The sequence below is a fragment of the Prionailurus bengalensis genome, chromosome A1, assembly GCF_016509475.1.
Source record: "Prionailurus bengalensis isolate Pbe53 chromosome A1, Fcat_Pben_1.1_paternal_pri, whole genome shotgun sequence".
Classification (NCBI taxonomy): Eukaryota; Metazoa; Chordata; class Mammalia; order Carnivora; family Felidae; genus Prionailurus; species Prionailurus bengalensis.
The window spans coordinates 60,707,507-60,723,102 of record NC_057343.1 but is presented as its reverse complement, the minus strand read 5'-3'; the positions used below and the strand labels follow the sequence as shown (position 1 = coordinate 60,723,102).

Here is a 15,596-nt window from a genome sequence, read left to right as displayed (position 1 = left end):
ATGAATGCTATGTCACAATTTATTCCATCTTTTGTAATTAACGCTACAAAAATATAAGTCAAAAATCATTAAATATTATACATGGTACATATTATTGGTGCATCTTTCTATATTTATTATGGAATATTATCTAACAAAAAATAAGTATGCCCAAGATTGTTTGAATTAAAACCAAAACCAAAATAATGGAAATTACCTCACATATAATTTCAAAACGTTTTAGTTAAATGCAAACAATATAAGCCAATGTAAGAAAAATTGCCACCCAATTTAGAAACAGAACTCAATTTTTTGAGAAATGAATATTAATCATATATTTTTGAAATACACCGAAAGCTCAGTGTTACTACTTCAAAGAGTAAGAATATGTCATGAAGTCAATAAAATTATACCAAGTTCTTTCCTTTTCAAAGAAATTGTACCTTTAAATGTACTGTAAAATATCTACCAATGATGACTTAATATTATAAAAAGAATCCCACAGTTAATGGAGAAATGAAAAAATACATTTCAAACTAATATAATATTAGAAAGAGAAGAAAGGATGTTTTTATCTTAAAGATATATCTTTCATAGATACAGTATAAATAGCAACGATAATTAGTATGTTAGTTTTAGAAAGAATCACAGTTGACATACACCCAGTAGAGACAACGGAAAGCTAATTTTTTTAAGGTGTTCACAAATCACACACATTGTATTAATTTTTACAAATTGTAAATAAGGCTGAGATACAAAGAAAGTTGCCAAAGGACAAACCATCTGTAATGGAAAAAGGAACATATTTCAGAATTTTAGAATCATCTTTCTGCCTTGTTGCCATTGGCTACCATTTGTGGTATAACATAATGAATAACGTGAAACTATTATTTTGTTATTTCAGGCACAGCTTATTAAATTTTCTACAAAGAAAAAAAATTAAGATTACATGATTGTCAAACCAAATCAAGAGTAAAAATAAAAGTCCAACTGACAGTATATTAATATATCAAAGCTAATTCACATTGTGTTAGAAAATTAACAGAGAAGATGAAATTCAAAATTTCTTTACAAAGTATGTCAGTGTTTAGTCTTAAAAAAATCTTAAAAGAGAAACACATTTAGAAAGTTTGGGAATCTCATTATGTTATCTTTTGCTTCCTCTAAATATACATCAACTTGCTTCCTCTAGGTATACATCCAATTACAAACAAGTTATCATTGGCACAGTTAGCAATACTAAAGAATATCTGTACTCATTATTTTCTTGTAACATAGTGAAAAAAAATAGTCTTGGCAATTCTGTCTCCCTCTTTTAAAAATTTTTGCTCCTAAATCTATTGGATCAGCTTTTCCAAGTTATATCTTCCATCCTTGAAGTGATTCTCATAATATTTGATGTTTGACATATTTTCATTGAATTGACCTTTTGCACTGTTTTCAAGCACATCAGCAGTTAGACATTTGGGGGAAAGCTTCTGTTGTGAGCTGTGATTATAATTTTCCCTCTGTAATAACACACTCTTAAGTTACTATTGCAGCTCCCCTTAGGATGTCCAGGGTCCTTCAGAGTCAGGGCCGTTTGCAAAGTTGGCTCTGGAGACTCCAAGTGGCTGTAAATCTTGTATTTACATTTTTAATAGAACATTCATATGTAGTAAACTGGTTTCCTCTGGTTGTAAAACTATTCACTGTTTTTTTTTTCCTACACTTAATTTTAATTTCTTTATAGCATCAACCTACATAGAATTTGCAACTTCATATGTATAAAGCATTGATAAACTCTTGAGCTCCTAGAGAACACTGCCTGAAAATCCATGATTGTGATACATAAATTATAATACTGCAGGAGCAAATTTTATTTAAACATTCTTAAAAGCTAAAATGCCCTCATGGTCTAGCAGATCTATTATATGAAGCTGCTACGTTAAGACAATATGAAGAGTGCTTATCTAGCCTAACGGCATTAGAATTCAAATTTATTTTTTATCTTATTATAAGATATCTTATTATATGTTATCTTTTAGAGAAGACAGATTTTTCAGAATCTAGACTGTGCCTTACCACTTGGCAAGCATTGCTTTAGTATTTACAAGCACACAACAGTGGCATTTGTAAACTATACGTGCTACCCAGTTAATCAGTGTGTGTAATTTTAAGTACATTAGCATTCCAAGAAACACTTCACCTCATCTTTACATGTTTTGTATTAAAGATGGTTATTAATGAGTGACGAGTCCACAGTGACAATTTAATATCCACATCCTCACACTCCCACATTAAGTCATGCTTACATAGTGCTTGGACTGTTACACCAGGAAAAAAATCTGACTAATCATGTCTTTAATGTTTTGAGGGGATGTCATTAATCTGAGGATACCTTTAAACTTCATGAAAGCAAACTGAAGAAATATACCAAGTTTTTCTTTTCAAAAATTGTGGGAGATAAATGGTTTGAGTTGCAAGAATTAAACATAATAATACAGACCATTTTCAATGTGGTTAAAATTGAGCTTTTAAAGGAAAGAGTAGGTCAAAGCTATAATGTGACAACAAGCATATTCAAGTGCATCCTCTGTGAAAGATATCTTCCCTCAGACGAAAATTCTTAAATGAAGACAGTTCATTGTTAACTTAAAGTCGAAAGATCGTGTAAACCATATGGAATTAGCAATTTCAAAATTGCATAAATTTATGCATAAAATGCATAATTCTATACAAAGACCCTTCCTAAATGGTTTTCTGTATATACAATTTTGTTAGTTTTGAAGAAGATATTTTAAGATTAGAATCCAAATACTCAGCATTTATCTTTTACTTTTTTTTTTTCTTAATTACCAAGGAGATACTTAATTTTCATCTAAGACTTGGGGGTCTTTAATCCTAACAGGGTAACAAAAATATCACTGCACTGATTGAATGAATTAAGATGACAGTAAGGTGAATGATATTGAATATATTTTGACATATATGAGCAGTTTCTGGATCTGAAAGTTCACTTTTGTAAGTACCTATGTAAATATACTATTCAACTAGCTTTAAAAGTTTGAAGACAATTGTAAAATTGAAAGGTACTATTTAAGTGAAATGAAACTTAACAGTGTTAGCTCATAACTTTATTTTAATATGTGCTACCTAAATATGAAACAAGAAAAACACTATGGCTATTTGTATACTTTAGGGGAACTTTATCAGGAGCAGAGTTCAGTAATATAGAGAAAAACATGTACAATGAACTTTATAATTAGGACTGGAGATTTAAAGTTGATATTAAAACTTGGGGGTTAAATAAATTTGATAGATAAATGTTCCCCATTATTACTAGTATTTTCAGAAGTGAAACACCCTTTTGACTTTGGACATAAACATAGTAAAAATATTCTATTGTTGTAATGATAAAAAGCAGGATTTTTATACAGGTGATTTAAATAGATATATCATCACAAATAAAATATTTTGTTGATCAAATAATCATTTTTACATATTTTTATATTTCATATTTAAATGTTTAGTCTACATGAGCCTGGTGAATCTCTCATGGATAAAACATGCTGGTCAAAAATTTTATTATAGTATCCCGACAAAACAATTTGCTAATCAATTAACATAAGTTTACGGCTACCCTTCATGTTTTATTTAAATAGATACATATCTAATTATAAATTGAAAAAATATAGCAAATTTGGTTTCAATATCCAATATTAAGTGTTATTTTTAAGGAAGCATAAAATAAAATTCTTAAAAAATATTTTAGTTGGAACCACTGAAAATTATTATTGGTGGTGGAAGTAAATTTGTAAGAAAATCTACAGTGCATATTCCAGAACACTGAAAAGTCACCGAATTTTCCTACTTGTCTTTATATGATTCAATATTGATCACAAATTTGAATTCAATTTATATCATGATATTTTGAAAATGATCTCTAAATAAGTTTGTCTAAAATAAGTAGACCAAGAAATTAATGAGCCTTTAAAAAAGTAGCAGTTCCATTTCTGCATAGGTTAAATTTTTAAAAGAAAACAATTTATCCTTCATAACACTGTTTTATAATTTCCACTTTTAGAAACACATGTAATTTTTAAACATGTATATGTTTATTTTGTATTATAAATATACAATATTCCTTCATGTTCTGATAAAGACCTAATTAAGAAGAAAACTCTGGAAGACTTCCATTCAACATATCACTATGAACATTACTCTTCTTTTATAAAATGAATTTCCTAATATGTAATAAAAATGTATCTGATATAGTTAGCATTATGCAATATATCATTACATTTTAATTTTGACAGTAAATAGAAAATGAGAAAGTAAAATGATTTCATACTTGCATTACATCAATTCTTTATGAAATATTTCTGTTTTGATCTTCAGAAATTTTTTAAGAAGTAATCTAAGTCACTCTTTAACTGAATCAAGGTTAAATGTCATTTTTTTAAAAAATGAGTATAAAATTATTCATTTTATAATATTGGTACAATTGCCATGAGAAATATTTGACCTGTGTCTTGTAAGCCAAATAGTCTGCTGTAAACAGAGTAATAAAAGGGTATTATACTATAGTCACACCGAAACATTACAGTGCATAAAATCATTTTCTTTCCCCTAGTCTAACATGCCTAAAGCATAGACCATAAAAGTAGAATTTGAAATAATGTAAAAATTTGAAATATAAAGAACTCCAGATGAAAATTAAGTATGCAGTGCTCTCTTTGATAATATGTATTTTTGTATACCATATACATGCTACATAAACTGATGGAACTATCAATGGATAATTATAGAAAAGCACTAAATTAAATTAAAATAAAATTAATGATAAAATGCACAGTTGTCAAATACAATACTCAATGACATAAGATTCCTTTGGATATAGATGTTAGATAATTCTTTGATGGACTAATGTCCACCCACCTTCTTTAATTTTGTATTTACAAAAATACATATATTTGTATTTACAAGAAAGCAGAGAACTTTGGGGGGTCTGAAGAACTTTATCCATAAGTGAAATAGTTAATTTGATAACAGTTTAATTACCTTTTAACAACTTTTTATTCCCTTTGAAAATCAATTAATTAAATGGCCCCTTCTAACATTTAAATCAGTTCTTTTGTTGTTTTTAGTTCTTCTTTCTGTTTAAATTTTAGTCTTAAAATTAGTTATACTAAATATTTTGCCACCTCTTGCAAAATATCTTAATTTGGAGCCACCTGAAAAGTGCTACAAGAGCATATTCCCAAATGAATTGGAAGCATATTTGTGGTTTGTTTTATTTTCATTAATTTGGAGTTGTGTGACTCTGGGAACAATCCATTGAGCTCTTGAAATTAAGTAGCTAGTTTTTGGCATTTCAAACAAGGACTGAACTATTCTCGCTCTCCCCCTTGCCCTACTGAAAAATAATCAAGAGAAAGGATAAGACAAGAGAAGGAGGGAGGAAGGAGGGAGATGTAAGCAAAAAGGACAAGAGTCTGGAAAAATAAAACAGGGAAAGAAACTATACATACTTAATTTGAATAATGTGCTAACAACATAATAATAAGAATAGAATTAATGATATAGGGCAAGCAACTGGTATCTTCGATTCTCTTCTTAAGTTCTAACCTTTTCCACATTATGTGTGGATGTTTTCATTGCACATAGTTTGATTTTCTTACTGAGGCTGAGGGAACAGTGGTGAAGGACAGACCCGGATACACAGGACATTTACCCAAATTTCACACTTCGCATGTGTAAAGGTGATAATCTCGCCTAAACAAAAGATGTGCTCCAAGTATATTTATGCTAACGTTCATTAACACATAACTTCAACCAACAGTTTAGCTGTAAATAATTTTGAATGCGAGCATACCAATTATCACATTTACATAGAATATATTTACTTTCTCTGAGATAATTTAAGTATTTACACTATATTCATATATAGATAAAAATAAGATTTTGCAATGTCTATTTGGAAATATATTTGTATGAGATTATGCAACATATCAAATGGAAAAGCACAAAGAGTAAGCTTAGTTTGCATCCAAATTTTAATTGATGCCTGGAACATTACATATTGTTCACCAAAATGCTATGGAGAGAATTTGCAGGGTTCCTTAATCCAATCATATACCGCTGATATACCCAATTTAATTATTTACTCGGTGAACAACCTGAAACGCCAAAAATCAAATACTCAAAACCACACAACTCGTGTTCTATTGTATATGTTAATGTATTGGCTGGACACAATGAATAAGGAGAAAGAATTCAGTTTTTTAATTCTACACAGTTTCATAACTCTACATGTTAAAAATTTTCAAGTTTATTAGAACAGGAGTGAATTTACTCTTATCCCCTTCATACAATTGGGAAAAAGATAATTTAAAAATTAGAAGTAACCTCTTTTCATAAATCATATGATTGTTATTTCTGAAATTAAAAAAAAAAGGCTGGACACCTTAGGAAGAGTAGAAGTACAAATGAACTACCTAAAGAAGTATTTGTGACAAGATTATGGACGATGGCGCTGGTTTGAATTAATAACATTATTTTGTGAATCTTTGAAAAATGCATCAACAAACTTTCTTTGGAAGCTACTTACATCATTCAGAACTACATCTTGAATTTCATGTAATTCTTATCTCTCACTTTTTATGCATCAATTAAGAAATAAAACTTACAGTGAAGATTCCACTTTGTATTAATAGTTTATAATTTATACAACACTGTCATATCTACATATAATAATATTGAGGAAGTGATTTGGACATTGAAAAAATAAGTCCCACTGTGAAGAAAAATTAAGAACAACCCCAATTGTGAAGTCAAATGCTATAATTTATTTTTCTTTTCTAGTCCTGGATTAAATATGGAGGAGGTAGATGAAGAGTAAGGTACTGGTTTTGTTTTTTTTTTCATGATAATATCATGGCATTTTTAAGCTTGTTCCTTTCCCCTTTGAAAAAAATTTGGGAAAGGGAAGATGTTACACAGAATGGGGATAGTTTACTTCACTTGACCGATGTAGCATTACTAATTTTTTTTTTTTAATTCCTCAGGGAAATTGTTACCACCTGTTCAATCTGAATTCAAGCAGTTACTGTCAATTTACTCATGGGTGAATGCTGCCTCTTTGTGGCAGAATGCCATGGAAAGTGTTCCTTAAACAGAAAGTTCATGAACAGCCCTTGATATTTTACACATTTCAGGTGAGATTCTGGGAAGATCCACTAATAGCGATGAAGCACATGGCTCTTTAAGTTTCAGATTCACTCAAACATTTCCTACTCTTAAATACTAATCTAAATTCATTGGCAAACCTTCCTCAGAGGTGAACAGCTTACACCCACCAACATTTTGAACATTTAGGATATATAGATCAACTTGAGATAAAGTACCCATCATAATCATTGAAGGTAGTTTTACACAAGTTAAAATTAGGAAAACTATGGGAATACGGGGAAATTAGGAAACTATGAGCATTGTAGACTGAATAAATAATACTGACATAACAAAATATATATCATTGGGAGAAAAATGAATAGGCAATATATTACTTACCACGGTCCATGTATTAGAAGAAAACTTCAGTAAGGAAAGAAAGTATACAATTGAAGTTTCATTAATAAAGACATTAATGCCACCTTTAGGAAAACATAATTCCCTGAATTTGCAAAGGAGAATTTTACATATATACATATATTCAAATTTGATAATTGGGGAAATTTTTTCATATTAGGAATAAAAGTTAGCTACTATGCCCTAATTGTTAATAATGGAGATTCAGTCAATCACACGTAACTACGTCTTTTGCACCTCAAGTAATCATTACTTCAGTCCCTCATATTTGACATAGTTATCAAGTGTTTATTCAGAAACTATTTAAAAAATTACATGTGCTGGGATACATATGAGACTGTAACAACAGTAGCCCCATCTTACAGAGATCCTGTTTGTGGTCATCATCATTGCTTGCTGCCCAGAGGGATAAAGACATCGTATAGAGATTTGTACAGTCCATCATTTGGTCTTCTGAGGTGCCAGTACATGTGGATCTGTACAAATGCAACTGGGTTTGGTTAAACAATCAAAAATCGGCTACAATAGTAGTCAAATCAATACATCATTTTGGTTGACTAATAAAAATACTTTTAAATCTTCTCTAATAAAACCAGAAACTTGCACACGATTCTTACTCAAATGGCCCAATTAATTGCCCTAATTTTTTTTTCCTTTATACATTGGGATACAATCCGTTATTTTTTTTTCTTTTTTTAAATGACAGATCCAATCGGGTGGGTTGCATTGGCTTTACGATTTTCCCATTAAGTTCTCCACATTTTTAGTGATTTAAAATGCCTTCCTGATATCACTCCTGTTTTGGAAATGCAGGTCCTAATATAGTGCGACACCTCTGTGAAAATCATAGGCTAAATAGTGAAGGAAAGAGAAATGCTAAATGTGTATATAAAAATAGGTGCTACAATAAAATATTTGTATATTTCATCAATAAGTTATTTTGACTAATCAATTATGGATCATATAGCTCTGTAATTTTAATGATTTGTCCACATCTATGGTGATCATTTTCCAGATCACAATACTTTTGTTTTTTAATTCAAATGTCCAGAATGCATACAAACACATCCTTTAAAAAGAAAGGAAAAGTAATGAGATAGGAGGGAGGAAGGCAGGGAGGCAGAGAAAGAGAGAGGAGGGGGAGAGGGAAGGACAGAGAGAGAACAAACTTTCTACTAAAGTTGGGGTGTGCTAATCTCTCCACAAAAGCCATTTAGACCCACCCATGGCTTAAAGGGGCGCGGGGAAGAAGGGGAGGGAAAGGGAACAAAAGAGGAAGAGTAGAATCTCTGCGCTGCCATCTTCCACCGTTCTTAATGGCACTTCCAACCACCACAAGAACCACCGCGACCGTTAGCAAGTCACTTGCGCAGCAAACGGCCCTCCGTAAACCCTTCTGCTCCCCTCCCCCACAAGAAGAGAAGAGAAGAGAAATCGATGTGCCCAGTTTACACAAATGTTTCCCCCACGTGTAAAAATTAAAAGGAAAGTGCACACCCTTTCAGTATCTTCCGCCCAAGCTGAGAATCTCGTGCCAAGGCACTTCACCCTAAACGTTGAAACAACACAATTAATCAAATGCGTTCACCGCGTGTGTCGGCTTGCTTGTTTGTTTTAAATGCAAAAGCTCCCAGGGAGTTTCTCTGCTTTTAGAACTGGCTAAATGTGGTCTGTTTTTCCAGCACTTCGAGGTAGTCCGGCTCAACGTTTAGTTTTGCTTTTAACTCCAGATACTCGTTCCGGTTGGGTTCTACAAAGACAGCACTGGGGGGGCTGTAGAGCACCGGTTCCCGCAGCCTGCTGTCCCCTGCCCCCGGGTGCAAATACTGATGGGGGCGTCTCAGGTCATAGTTTGGGGAGAAAGTGTAAGCAGCGGGGCTGCACGGGAATTTGGGATATTCCGGGAGGCTGTTGCCGGCGGGGGTGGTGGAGCAGTGTTTGTCTGGTTCTAAAATGCCCCTGTAAAAGCGGTCGGCGTCCTGCACCGGCGACAGTAGGTCCTCCCGGGGCTCGATGGTGCTGACGCTATAGGCGGGACTCCGCAAGTGGTGGCTTTCCCGCCTCTCCTCCTCCCCCGGCTGCAGCTGCAGAGGCGGCGGGGGCTGCTGCTGCGGCTGCGGCGGCGGCGGCGGCGGCTGCTGCTGCAGGTGGTGGTTGCTGCTGTAGGTGACCTTGAGCTCGTGCAGGTCTTTGTAATCCTCCACGGAGTTGCCCTCTCGGGAGCGGTAGATGGGGTTTTTGCACATGTGGCCCAGTGGATGGGGGATGTACTCGTACACGTGGCCCGCGGGCGTCTTCACCTTGGGCAGCGCGGGCCCGCGGTGGTGCACGTGCGCGTGCGGGTGGCCTCCCGCGCCGCCGCCGCCGCCGTATACGCTGTACTGCATGTTGAAGGAGCTCACGTCGGAGTTGTTGGTGCTGGTGTGGTCGCTCTGGTTCTTCTTCCTGCGCTTCATAACCAGCACGAAGAGCCCGGCGGCCACGAAGACGGACATGATAAAAACCAGCAGCAGGCTGAGAATCAACACCGACAGGGGCACCGACGACGCACCTCCCCCCGCGCCCAAGCCCGCGGGGGCCCCGGTGCTGTTCGACCGGACCGCGGGGGTCACCGCGCTGGTCCTCGCCGGGACCTGGATGGAAGAGGGCGTGGGCGTGGAAACCACCACGTCAGAGTAGTCTGGACACAGCAGCTCCGACTTAATGGAGCGCATATCGGTCTCCGCAAACTTCTTGGGCGCCTTGCAGATGACCTCATCCACCAAGACACCCACTTTGAGCTGTTCGACCCACAGCTTCATGCCCACCACGTCGCAGGTACAATCCCAAGGGTTGTCATGCAGGTCGATTTGGATGAGTGACTTGAGTTGGTCCAGAACTCCACTCACGGGCAAGGAGGTGAAATGGTTACTCCTTAGGTTCAGCCTGAGAAGGGTCAGGCCTGAGAAGACGCCTGAGGGCATGGCCTGCAGGAGGTTGTTATTCAGAAATAGCAGCTGGAGGTTTGGGACCGGGTCGAAAGTCCCAGACTGAATCTCACGTATGAGATTGTACTGGAGGAAGAGATACTGCAGGCTTTGCAGGCCATAGAACAACTCCGGGCTCAGCCTCTCAATCCTGTTGCCATTTAGGTAGAGGCGCCTCAGGTTGGTGAGATCGCCGAAAGCGCGGTCCTGGATCATGGAGATTCGGTTGTTGCCCAGGTGTAGGAGGTCCAGCCCCGTAGCCTCCAGGAAGTCGCTCCTGCGCACAACCGCAATGTAGTTCTCCGTCAGATACATCTTCTTGGGGTTGTAGGGCTTGGGCTGCAGCTCCGCGATGCTCTCGATTTTGCGCTCCTGGCAGTTGACGTTGAGGCCCAGATCGGAGATTTGTAGGTTGCAAGTGCACGCGGTGGGACACTCCAAAGGCACCGGAGATTTGGTCTGGTAGGCGATGCTGGGGCCATAGTTGCTGTAGCCCAAGTCCTTGGAGGGCTGCCGAGAGGTGGGGCGCACTCTGGGCTTGTTGGGTTGGCGGGTCCCCTTAGGGGGCTTTAAGGGGGGTTTGTAAACAGCTGAGGAAGAAGTGGCCACGGAATTCACCGAGGCTGGGGTAGTGTGTAGATACCCCGTGGTGCTCAAAGGCGTCTGTGGCCTCATCTCATAATCTGAAATAAGTTTCCTTGGGCAAAGTTCCTGCTTGGACACCTCGTCCAAATCCCGGCCGTGTAAGCGGAAGGGGGTCTCACAAACCACATCCCCCACCAGGGCCGAGTAGGAGATACTGTCCAACCAATCCTTGAGAGAGATCAGCTCGCAGGAGCAATTCCAGGGGTTTTCTTCCAGCTGTAACTCCACAACTTTATCCATGTGCTGCAACAGCCCCACATAGGGCAGAAGTTTCAGCCGGTTCCCCCGCAGGTCCAAGTGCGTTAAGGGCACAAAACGGAAGAGGTTGTTGGGTAAACTGGACAAGAGATTGTCATTGAGGATAAGCACCTGCAATAAATGCAGTTTCCCAAAAGCATTGGGTTCAATGACACTGATGTAATTGTAATCGACCTGTAGGTACTCCAGGCTCTCCAGGCCGAGGAAGGTATCATCTCGCAGAAGTTCCAGTTTATTATTGTTCAGATGCAATCTCCTTAAACCCCGCAGCCCGTGGAAAGCCCCAGTCTCAATGTCCTGGATAACGTTGCTACCCAGATGCAAAATTGAAGCCCCGGTGTAATTGACAAACTCATTGGGATAGAGACGGTTCAAAAGGTTTCCAGACAACAGGAGGTGGTAGACTGGGAAACGGGGAGGGCTAATTTCAGAGAGGCTGATGATCCCCCGGTTTTCACAGCTCACAGTTAAAATGCCGTCCTTTTCCTCACAAGGACATGCATTGTCACAGATTTCCCCATAATAATCGATGGTTTCTGCACACGAAAGGACGAGAGATGTTAGAGCAAACGCTAGACTCTGCAGCATCCAGCTATGCATTTTTCTGTGAAGGTCCTGTTCCAAAGTTACTGGGGGGCAGCAAGTGTGCATTTTACCTCCTGCAAGGGAGAGAGGACAAAAGGAAACAACATAATATGACAAAAATTTAAGGGATTGGGAAGAAAGTCTCTCTCTTCCCTACTACTATTTCTCTGAAATCCAGAAGGAGGGGATATGAATGACCCCCCCCCCCCAGTGGAACACCGACATTCTCCAGACTTTATTATTATCTGATACTCATTTTGATTTAAAGGTTGATTTCATTTCCTAATGAGTATGACAGAAATATGCTGCCCTTTACAAGAGAAGGGCAGGTTAGATAAAGTCCCATTTTAGTGTTTTCCCTGCTCCCCCCTCTTTTCAAAACCAATCCATAAATATACATAAAATGGCTGTCAGTTCAGTTTCATGGTTCTAATTTAAGAGAAAAGAAACACCATTTTGCAAGGTTCCCCACCTCACCTATAGCAAACCCGTCTGCCTTTCTTTCAGAACCTCCTCAGTTAACAGTTCACCGTGAAGGTCTCCCATTTTCACAGAAAAGCAAGGAGTCACAATACTTGGGCTATTTTAAACCGTCGCTGGAAATGCCAGGGTGGGAACCTAAAGAACACTTTTCAGAGGCAAAAAAGAGATGTAAGATAATGCATCAAAAGGACCCAGAAGAAGCTCTTAAATCACCAATTGTCTTCAGGAGCTTTGAGTGTGGAGAAAAAGGAGAGCGCGTTCCTTTGATGGTGGACTTCACTACCACGCTTTTAAGCACATCAACGTCCTAATTGCATGCACGGTGCCACTTAGCAGCGCTTCTCTGAGAGCGCCCTGCGTCCACTTCTCCTCATTGATCATGTCAGCGACGCTACCAAACCGCATCTCTGAGCCACAGAAATAGTTCTACACGAAGGATTACAAAGAACTCAGCGAAGGCATCCGCAATCCCGGCACACCTCCCGATACCCGGAGTTTAAAGAGGACGTGCCTGCCGCTTACCGGGAATCAGCTAAAAGTAAACCGAGGACCATCCTTACCTCCCTTACCTCCCGCTCCGCGTCCGTTTGCCACGGAATGTAACACTAACGCTCCTGGATTAGGAGGATTTGGACTCAACTAAGTACCTCGCCGGCATCGCCAGCATCTTTGGAGTTGTTTCTTACATTTAAGTGTCAGTGTTTTACTCCCCTTCCTTTTTTTACTTTCTTTGTTTTTCCTTTTTCTTTTCTTCTCCCCCCCCCCCCCCCAAGAGAAAAAGGCACTCGGGCTGATTAAACGCGAATTAGAAAGGGAGGGAGAACAGCAAGTAACATAGGTCTGTGCTTTAATAGCCGAATTTCATCTTCTCAAGGAATCGATCTGACCCCCTCCCCCTTTTATTTCTGGATTTCTTTTTGTCCTCTGAAAGGCTTCCTTGGACTTGCTACTTCGGGTCGACAGCGGTACTCAGAAGGGAAAGGACACAAATGGTCAGAGTGTGTGAGTGCGTGTTGTGTTGGCTGCGGCGGGGGGGGGGGGGGGTGGGGGGTGGGGGGGGGTGGTGGGCGGGGGGGAGGCGGGAATTGGGTAAAAATGCTGGGCTCTGGGAACCCATGCCTCCTCTCCAGTCAAGCTGGCCTTTGCCTCATCAGCACCGAAGTCTGATGTCGAATCACAACCAAAACTAAAGCCAAGACGTTTCTGAGTCACGGGTTCAAGCCTCGCTCCCCTGGCCGGCTCCGACCCGCGTTATTAAGAGCCCCTGCATTCGCACGCTTATGTGCAAGTGTGCCTGAGAATCATTCACGTGTGGCCAACCCAGACGTGTCGAGACGAATCGGAATCACAGTGTATAAGCCTCACAAGTATCTCCAACCTCCCAACGCAACCGCAAACGCCTCCTAGCTTAAAAGCGGAAAAAACACCCCCTATGGAAAGCAAACGTTTACCTTGAAAATTCAGTTCTCCACAGGATGAAATCTGCACATCCATTCAGCGGGGGTTGGGTCCCCTCCCCCTCCTTCCCTCGACTTCCCCGCCCCCATTCACCTCCCTTCCTTTCAGACAGCCCATCGCAAATTGTGACCAGCCGGTATTAAACTCGAGCGTTTACAACTTTAATTCAGTTCTGGTTAGCCGGGGTCGAAGAGCTTCCTCTCACCCCACTCTCTTTCCCCTCCCCCTTGCCATCAAAGGAACCCGAAAATTTGAGAAAATAAAGTTGAATGAGCCGAGGAGGGCTGACATTCTGACTGGGAAACGCACCTCCGATGTAAATTCGCGAGTGCGTTGCACATTCTCAGATTATCTGATTTTCTTTTTTTTTTTTTTTTTTGGAGGACGGGGGCGGAGGAACTGTATTTGCCCCCAAAGAATTTAGACCCTAGACCATCGCCCTGCACATCCCTGCATTACACAGAGTGGGGCTGCGTGGGCTGGAGCCCAGCACCCAGGCCCGACCCGTGGCTCTGGGCACAGCTGCTCCCACAGCGGCCCAGGCAGAAGCACCCGGAGTTCCAGGACGCGAGGCTCCCTTCCCCCACTCCGCCCCAAAGCGAAGGAAGGGAAAGGGAAGGAAGGAGGGGAGGGAGGAGAGGGAATGCTAGCCATCCCGCTGCCACACGAACACACACACACACACACACACACACACACACACACACACGAGCCTCTTTTGCAAAGTAAACGGTCGACTTACCCCGTTTTACATCTCCAGGGCCCACTCATCATAGCCGCCCCTATAAAAATACCTCTTTGGGGTGTGCATTGGGTTTCCGGAGCCCAGGCAGGGCAAGAAGGCGGCGAGCTGTGCGGTCCGAGCGGCGGGAGGAAAGAGGCGCCCGGACGCCGCCAGCCCGGGGCCGCCGCCGCGGTGGCGACCGCGGGTTCCGGGGCTCCCCAAACGGCTCTCCCCGGCAATCTCCGCGGTAGTCGAAGCGGGCAGCGGGGTGGGGGGGGGGGGGAGAAGGGGGCGATCGCGAGCGGCCGATAGGGAAGGGAGGAGGAGGGGGCGGCGGAGGACCGGCTGTAGAGGCGCCTGGCGGTAGGGGCCGGGAGCAGGAGCCGGGCGGGGCGGGGAGGGAGCTGGTGGAGGGGGGGAGGCGCGGAACCCGAGGAGGGGACGTGAAGGCTGCCAGGCACCGCCGGCCCCTCCAACGTGACGGTCAGCCCCGCCGAGCGATCGCTCCCGTTCACACTCACGCTCACTCGCACACTCGTTCCCACCCGCTCCACCGCGCGATCGCAGGGTCCCGGGCACCCAACGCGGCACTCCCCAGGCGGGTACTTACAGTTGCCATCTGCATAAGGGGCAACTTTCTCCAAGCCAGCAGCAGCCGCCGCCCCCTCCAGCCTCCGGCTCCACGAACCCTCTGGCCTGGGTTCGCGCTGGCCGCCCCTCCCCTCCCCCCTCAGCTCTCCTCCTCGCCGTCTTCACCACATTCCCCCCTGGTCAGTGGCGCACGCCTGGGGACTAGCCAGAGGGAGCGGGGCGCGGGGGTGTGCATGCATCGCCCGCCTTCTTCTTGCAGCGCACACTGTACATGGTAGTGAGGGGGCGAGCAAAGGTGGCATCGGCCCCTTGGCTACTCCTGGGGTGGCTACGGCTCC

At 41.2% G+C, this 15,596-nt stretch overlaps 1 protein-coding gene across 3 annotated transcripts; it reads right to left on the bottom strand.

Moving 5' to 3' along the window:
* Window positions 1-7,815: 7,815 nt before the first annotated feature.
* SLITRK5 (SLIT and NTRK like family member 5) lies at window positions 7,816-15,375 on the bottom strand. Of its 3 annotated transcripts, none has more exons than XM_043581474.1 (2): window positions 15,278-15,375; window positions 7,816-12,076 (listed from the first exon to the last, which is right to left on the bottom strand). In XM_043581474.1, exon 2 carries the CDS (start codon window positions 12,066-12,068, stop codon window positions 9,198-9,200), a length of 2,871 nt encoding a protein of 956 aa, XP_043437409.1. In that variant the 5' UTR covers window positions 12,069-12,076; window positions 15,278-15,375; the 3' UTR covers window positions 7,816-9,197. The 3 variants fall into 3 exon arrangements, with proteins under 3 accessions (XP_043437409.1, XP_043437428.1, XP_043437417.1); XM_043581493.1 differs by lacking the exon at window positions 15,278-15,375 and adding an exon at window positions 14,686-14,876; XM_043581482.1 differs by lacking the exon at window positions 15,278-15,375 and adding an exon at window positions 12,480-13,449.
* Between the last annotated feature and the right edge of the window lie 221 nt (window positions 15,376-15,596).